This window comes from Oryx dammah, unplaced genomic scaffold (assembly GCF_014754425.2).
Source record: "Oryx dammah isolate SB20612 unplaced genomic scaffold, SCBI_Odam_1.1 HiC_scaffold_2, whole genome shotgun sequence".
Taxonomy (NCBI): Eukaryota; Metazoa; Chordata; class Mammalia; order Artiodactyla; family Bovidae; genus Oryx; species Oryx dammah.
In genome coordinates this window covers 135,462,482-135,471,052 of record NW_024070186.1, presented here as the reverse complement: position 1 = coordinate 135,471,052, position 8,571 = coordinate 135,462,482, and the positions used below count along the sequence as shown (strand labels likewise).

Genomic DNA, 8,571 nt, shown 5'->3' with positions numbered 1-8,571 from the left:
GTTGAAAAACGCTGTCACTGGGTTTTTCTTTAACTATATATATATATATTTAATGAAAAATGATCTGGTTACATTTTAGAAAGTATATTATCAAAATTATCTCACCCAAGCCACAAATCCAATCTTTAATTTTATTACTGCACTGCCATCTTGCACATTGCAAATACCTTCTTTCACTGCATTGCCTTGTCTCTTCACGCTCTTCAGGGAATCTTTTGATTGACAGAATTCTTAATGTCATGTGGTTATTAAATTTATCAAATATTTCCTTCATGTTTAATTCCTTTTCTGTTAAGAAGTCCACTGTTGTTCCAAGATCTTAAAGATACTCCCCATATATCATCTTCTAAAAGATTTATAGACATCTGTGATTTAGCCATCATAGAACAGCTGGTATCAGAATAAGTTTCCTGACCTCAATAACCATTAAAATTGGATTTTAAAAATATGAAGCAACTCTTTTCAGTGTTAGGACAATGGACATACAAGGTGGCATTGCTTGAGGGCAGTGTAGAACATGCTTTCTTCCTGGAAACATTTTCAAAATATGGGCTACAGGAAGTGCAATCCAATCAGACAGCAATTTTTTATTGGGTTAAATTTCCAGGACTAGGGAAGGCACACTGAAGTTTGAAATGGTTAGATGATTCTTCTTTTTCTAAGAAATTAAATGACCAGTTTGAAAAGTGATTCCTATCTTTAAAATAATCATGCTTGCTGGTCAAAATTTTATGTTAATCCTATGTGCTGTGTGGAAGTGTGAGCACAGCATAATTTTCATAATAATTTTCTTTTTTTTTCATAATCATTTTAAGAGGTGGGGATAGTTATAATTAGTACTTAACTTACTCTCAATCCTCAGGCTTGTGATTTTAAGCTCACCAGACTACAAAATAAAAAAAAGGCTTAAAATTGAGCTACTTTTTCACTTAAAATCATTTTAACATAAATGTTGACTTTTTAAATCATTTAAAAATTAATATATACTTCAAAATCAATTTCTAAAATGGTAAATATCAGGTATAATCTGCTCAAACAAAAACTCTTTTATGTCCTCAATAATTTTCATGTGAGGAGGTCCTGAGACCAAAAAGTTTGAGAGCTGCTATTCTATACCAGTAATATTCAGTTAGAAAGTATTTTTTTTTTTTAAGATGGAAAAAGCAGCTCATTCGTAACCACCACAGAAACATTAAACCATTTTAAGACACCTAGAATTAAAGACAAGAAATAATTTTAAAACTCTTCTGAAATACATGAATTTAATAAAAGGATACACAATACTGGTTTTGGACAGGAAGATTCATCATTGTAAATGCACCATGATTATTCTATATGCCAATCTATGCAAGCCAATGTAATTACAATAAAAATGCTAGTAGGAATTTTATTTTTTAAAAAAGATTGAATAATTTAGTTTATCTATCAGAGTATGGAAAACTCTGGGGAAAATTGAGTATTTAAGAGCATCTGTGTTGGGGAGTAATGTGACATGTTAGATACTGTGAAAATGTATATTAGTTATAAAACAAACATGTTAAAACAATAGTCATTAAATTAGTAATGGTAGTTGAATAGACAAAGACATTAAGTGGAACTAAAGTGTTCATAAATATCAAATATAAAAATTTATTATCTAGTGGAGATTACATTTTGGATCAGTAAGGGAAAAGAAATATTTTATAGACAATTAGATAATGGCAAAAATTTGTAAATTTTTACCTCATAATTTCCAACTGCATTAAAGACATAAAAAATGAAATCATAAAAATATCAGAACATGGGTATTTTTATAATCTTGAACAAGGAAAATTCTTTCTAAACATGATATCCAAGGCAAAAATTTTAAAGTAGGGCAATAGATTACATAAAAATTAAGTCATAAAATTGTAACATATAAGCAAGCTGAAAATAAATGACAGAATGAAAAAAATTGCAGTGTATAATAGAGAATGATTCCTAAAATGAGATACTGCAAATCTATAGACATGAACACCCAAAAGTAAAAGCACAAAGGTCATAAGTACAAACAGCCATTACCATACTGAAATATATTCACTCTCATTAAAAATTTTAAAAATATAATAAATTTTTGGCTGTCTCTGAAAAATATTAAAAACTGACAAAATTCTATGCTGTTGATCCTGTAAAGAAATAAACTCTCATGCACTAGTGGCAGCAGTGTAGAGGAATGGCTTGGTGAAGGACAGTTTAACAATTTAGCTCAAAATTTTAGGTCTGTATACTCCATAACTCAGAAGTTATACATCTCCAAATTTAGCAGAAAGACAGAAAGGATTAAAGTAATACAAACAAAGATGTAAGCAGCAGCCTACATTGTATGTCCATGAATAAATATTGGACATCTTCCTTATAATCAAATACTGTAGAGCAGTAAGAGACACAGTTTCTGGAAACTATGTCTACACCTATTATGTTTTAAAATTTGTATGGAAGTCATTTAGATACACTTGTATGTGTGTGTACGTATATGTGCACATGCATAGCAAGATGTCCAAGGGAGTCAACACAAAAGTCTTAAGCTCTATTAAGCATAGGTGTCTAACTTTGTGTACACACGTGAATTTTGGTGGATTATTACTTTTGTCTAAGTTTGATAAATACACTACCTGGCAGATACTGTGCCATATGGCACACAAGCAAAACATGTGAGTGAATGAGCATGAATTCATACATGCTTCCACTGCTGATTTAAACAAAATAATGCATTAAATAGCATCACTAAAAGGTCTCATTTGGTTAAAAAAGAGAGCGCAACAAAATTTCAATCAGAACTAGTGCATTTATTCTTGAGTTCCCAGAGATAGTCTGTAGATACATTTCTGAATATCTAGGGTTTCAGTGATTAACATTTGGATAAGAAGGAAATCTTTGAGAGGAAACTAGGGTGTAGGTTGTATTCCTATTGTCTCTCAGTTCCAGTTCCACTCTTTGGTAAAAGGTGATGCTGACCTGTGACGTTGGGGTTGGGATTTTGCAATGTATTTTGCAGATCTCTTTGTTGCACTTCTTTTAGGTTCTGCACTTCATTAGAAAAGTTGGAAGGCAGAAAGAGGAAAACAAGATCTACCTCTGTCTTTGCTTGCCAATCCTACTACTGACCTAATAATTTCAACTGATTCGTCTTCATTCAGCTCCTTTCAGAGAGCACTTAGGTGGTGAACCTTCTCGGGTTTGAGCACCAACTCGATGGAGACCCGTTTTCTGGAACTCCAACGTTCTGGGAAGCCCCCTTTTCACCTTTTGTTTTCCTACTCCTAGGAACAGTAGCTGCATCCTGCAGTTAAGTTCTCTGGGTTACCTCTAGTGCCTCTACCACATTGCCCCTGTTGAAACATCTCGTGTAGGCTCTTTTAACTGGATATATCCCAGTAGAGGTGCTCTCTAAAGAGCAGATGTATTAGAGTGGTTCATGGCTGGATCAAGATAAGGAGACGTAAATGCTTAAGGCCAGTTTGCTTAGGTTGGCATTTTACAGGTTGTTTGAAGATGTCCGTAACAGCAAGGCTTGGAAGTACTTCTATCCAATGAAACTTCCTGCGATAATAGAAATGTTCTAAAATGTGTTGTCCAATAGGTAGCCAATGTCACTATTGAGAATTTGAAATATGGCTAACTAATTTTACTTTTATTTGGCTTAAATTTAAACAGCCGCAGGTAGGTAGTGGTTATCATGCTAAACCAGGCCGGTCTGAGGTGACTGGAGGACCAGGCTGCACCTTTGTTAATTTGCCAGGTATTTTAACAGATACCAGGGTTACAAAAAACAGGAGATACTATCTCCTTCTAAAGGAGTTGAGGTCAGCAAAGGAAGATGGATATGCAAAACCACTTTGAAAGATGATTCTGCCAACAGTATGTAAGATGGACTAAAGTGGCAAGGTCAAAGACAGGCCACTCAGGGCAAATGCAATTGTCCAAATTAGATGAGAAATCTCATTGACAGTAGTGAGGGGTGCATGTGTAAGTGAAAATCTACCTGTTGACACCTGGTAATCAAGGGGAAATAAAAGTAGAATTGAGAATAATTCCCTATTTCTGAATCAGTGTTATCACTCTCTAAGAGAAAATAAGAGAATCAGGTTTGGGAAGAAGTGGTGAATTCAGTTTTGGATGTGTGGAATTTAAAGTGCCCATGAAACATCCAAGTCTCTGTGTTGAAGACATATGGGCACACACATGGATCTAAAATGTACAAAGGAGGTTCAGTTAGGAACACAAACTTGTGAATCTGAGGCATGTATAGAAGACAATTTGCAGTATAAGAAGACAAACTAGCTGATATGACTGTCCGGGAAGCATGAAGAGTTAGAAGTGGGCCAAGAACAGAAACCTTGACATCTGAGTAGAAAGAAAACAAAAGAACGAGAAGAATGCAAAGAAGCCTGTCTCAGGAAGGCAGAGATTCTGAAAATTACTAGCCGAAGCCAACAATGACAAACTATAAAATGGCTGACAATAAACTCAACACTCACACTTTGAGAGTTTTTGTTTAATATAGAAACCCACTTCATCTTTTAAACGAATTATATAAGGCAGTTTTTATTGTAATCCTATTTTATAGTGAAGGAACTTAGGCACAGAGGAGTTAAAGAGTTCACTCAAGACCAACACAGTAATCCAGACCCAGGCAGTCTGGTTCTGGAGCCTGCACTCTTAGCCAGCCACGCAGAAGAGAGAGTCCACGAGTTAAGGACTGAAAAACATTTGAGAGCAGCTTCAGCTAGAGCACAGACTAAACTGGGCATGCTGTATGGCTGAGGGGTCATCTGAAAATTTAAACTCCCTGCCTTTTCATGTCACTTGCAACAATGCAGAAGGCAAGTTTCTCTGCCCTACTTTAGCCAGGTTCAGTCAGCCAGCCTCTGAGGGGAAGGCCAAAGGTGATCCTTAGAAAGATTAAAGTTGGAGAAGCATTTACTCAATGTTCTCAAACATCTGTCACGTAAAAGGCTTTTAAGAATTCACATGATAAGAGAGGACCTAGACACCTTTTGTAAAGAAAGCTCCTCACATGCTTTTGATCCACAACTAGGGTTAAGGATACATAACTGGCTCCAGATTATTGAAAAAAAGCCATTCGCTAAAGGACAAATATATCGTACAGCCTTTGGGCTAATACAAAGCAAAAAAAGTGAGTTTTCTAATTCTGTTAAAGAGCAAATATGTCCCCCATGTAATGAATGTACTTTTAATTAAATTTATAAACTCATTTCATACATTTTACTTATACTTTCCTTGTAACATTGGCTTATCAATAATGTCTATTCCTTATCACAACCTGGTTAACAATTAAGTGTAAATTTACAAGTATGGGGGTGAAAAATTGGAGGGGGTCATACCCAAGCTCCTTAACTTTCTTGGTAAATTAAGATCCTATTTTACTGGAGCAGTGTCGAATGGGAGGTTCAAGGACGGTAGTGAAGGTGTGAGAAGAACTGTGCGTGGAATAAATAGGGAATCCGAAATTCTGGTGCGTGTGTCTGTGTGTATTCAACTGTGTACATCGTTCCCTCAGTCATGACTCTTACTTTTATCTGCATACCAATGAAAAATCTAAAAGAAAGAATTACACAAAGTTGCCCTACTCACTCTTCCCAAGTATCCTGTGGGATTTTACTTTTGGAGGATGACAATAGGACTCAGAGGTCACAGTCAACGATTCTGAATCACAAAGACACTGAACTTCTAGAGAATTAGACACAGGAGAGAATCCACCTTAGTCTTAGTAAATCTAAAACTAAGGAAAAGGATTTTTAGTTACTTCTTTGAAAGTGTCAGTGAGAGAAACAATGAAGTTTCCAATAAACAAGGGTTCAAAAAGATGCTAGGGATTATTTAGTACTGTGGTTCTCAAACTTCAGCAGATAGCAGAATCTTCTGAAGGACTTGTTGAAACTTGTTAACTCTTCAAGCTTAACATGTGTTAAATCAGTAGTTCTGATGTGGGGCTCAAGAATTTTCAATTCTAACATGTCCCCAGATGATGCTGAATCTGCTGGTCTGGAGACATTTTGAGAAGTAGTTATTTAGTGTAGTTAGTGCATTGTATTTTAACGAATCTGAAAAGAATTACAGGCTTTCAGGCTCACTGGTGGCTATGGTCTCCTTATACACAATCTTATAAGTTCCTCCAAGTCTTAACTTCCATTTGAATTCTACCTTAAATTTTTACAAAATGTAATTTTCAGGGACTGGGAAAGGAGTACTACAGTAATCAAAATGAGTCATTAAGTCAAAGTGAAATCTGCCATGGACAATAGTTTTATGAGGTTTTGATTTTTAACTTACTAGCCCTAAGTTATATTTAATCCAGTACATAATGTAAGAAAACTTCACTGACCTAAACCATTAGATTAAAAGCTGATACAAAAATGAGTTGCTTCCTCAGGTCTTAAAAAAGGTCACTTTTTAAAAGAAGAACTTCAGATTCATAATTAGGAATGAATAAACTGGCTTTAACTACAGAGTAAATATAATACTTACCTGGATGTGCCTTATAAAAGAAGTAATTTCCATATGGTGTTTAGCAGATTGTGTCTCAGTAGTCAATTATACACAAACAACTTTACTGTTATGGTAGAATATCATAAAATGCTAAAGATACTTTATAAATGCTTTGATGATACACATGAAGTTTCTAAACTTTCAACAGGACTTGAAAATCAATGCAGAATACTAATTCTGCTAAGTAGAGAATTTAAAATCTAAACCAAAACACATTCTGATGGCTATAATATACAAAATCTAACTTTACAAAGAAATAGCAATTTATCACTAATACCTTAGCAGTACATTGATACCTTTGTAAGGAGTATTATATAATAGCTTAATATTTTCTTGTTCTTCCTCCATCCAGATCTTTTATGAGAGGCACTTATAAAAAGCACTAGTTTTGGCGACGCTGTAACAAACATACACATAGTATAATGATATATTTTACTATGCTGACAAAGTATCATTTATAAAGAAATTTTTATAAATTCAAAAATAGGTTGTTGGTAGCATGATTACCTTTAAAGCATTGGATTTCATTCACAATATTACTTCATTAGTCTTAAATAGCAGTTCCACCTATAAAATGTTCTACAGTTTTTTCCCTTTTTGAAAAGGAAGTAAATAAACGCAGGGAAGATACTCATATAATTTCTAGTTCAACAATATCAACTTCCATTTCACAGCATTGATTAGTAGAGAACATTTGCAATTAAAGTAGTATACAATTTACAAAAATAGAATGATTATATAATGCAAACACCGTCCTCCATTATGAAGAATGTGTGTGTATGTGTGTATGTATGTGTGTGTGTGTATATATATATATATAAAATATATACATATACATAGTTCTCATAAGTTTCACTATTAAATAGCCCTTATTCAAGTACTTTTTTTCTGGTATCTCTTGAAATAATCACTTTGCTATATTATATGTATAATACATTAAAAAAAATTAAAGGTTAATCTAAGAAAAGGTTAAAAGTTTCAGTGTGGTTGACTTAAGTATCAGCTACTCACTTCAGTTAAAACCTGATTTGAATTCAAAACAGGTTTAGGTGCCATACTAAGTATAACAACTTAGTCAAAAATATAATATTAAGTATCAAATACTCAGTAAATTTCTAATGTGCTAACACTAGAGCAAAATTAAAAGTCTGTATTAATTTGTTAATCACCCATAAACAATCCCCAGGAAAAAATTCATTTATATAACTAAAAAAATACACTAATATATAATATACCTGCTTACAAACACATAGGTAGCCATAAATAAAACTTTATTCTTTAATTTCATTTACAAGCTACCAAATATTATGTATTGTACACAGTGCTGAACACTTAAATGGCTATAGTCACGGAGGATCCAGACTGAATGGAAAGTTGTAGATCAAGAAAAGATAAAGGCAAAGTAATACTGTAACAGAAAAGTGGCAAAGGCATGGTTTTGCCATAATAAAATCAATCGGATTGGTAATCATACATCAGTTCTGGTTAAAACAAAGTTTGAGCGCCATGCGATTCTCAGCTTTATTGTTTGCAGTCTGGCTAAAGTCTGTAGAGTCAATTTGTTTTTTGCAGTTATTAAAATAAAAGTTAAAAATTATAGCAGCAACAAGCAAACCCTGTGACAGGAAGGCAAGGGCTAAGAACTAAAAAAATGTTTATACAGTGTGTTCAGGGAGAGTATGTGCAGTTTATCTTCCATCAGCAGGAGTTCGACTGAGGGACAGCATGATTCGGGTAAATCGCTCACAGAGTTCATGTGTGGAGTACGGAGGTAACTTAGGTGGCTCATGGAAACCTTTAACCTCCGTAGAACAATCGAGCAGCTTTGGCAGAAAATCTGTCAGCTTCTCTTGGAGGTTTGCTGCAAATACAAACAATCAGATATAACTAAAAACTGACAGGGAGAAAAATTATCTTCAACAAGATTTATTAATTCAGAGTAGGCAGCTGATATTTTGTTTCAAAGCATGCAAAATCATTGCCATTTAGGAGGAAGAAGTAAAGCATGAATGGCAACAGCAGTATGTACAGCTTAGTTTGTAA

The 8,571-nt window shown here is 34.1% G+C and overlaps 1 protein-coding gene across 3 annotated transcripts in view; it reads right to left on the bottom strand.

Moving 5' to 3' along the window:
- Positions 1–1,251: 1,251 nt before the first annotated feature.
- Positions 1,252–8,571, bottom strand: part of USP25 (ubiquitin specific peptidase 25) — a 163,875-nt gene continuing 156,555 nt past the window's right edge. The window contains exon 26 of one of the 3 annotated variants that reach the window (XM_040227272.1): positions 1,252–8,389. In XM_040227272.1, the coding sequence (XP_040083206.1) occupies positions 8,217–8,389 (173 nt within the window). In that variant the 3' untranslated portion in view covers positions 1,252–8,216. The remainder of the gene's footprint in view (positions 8,390–8,571) is intronic. The other 2 variants (XM_040227280.1, XM_040227290.1) reach the window with 2 other exon arrangements.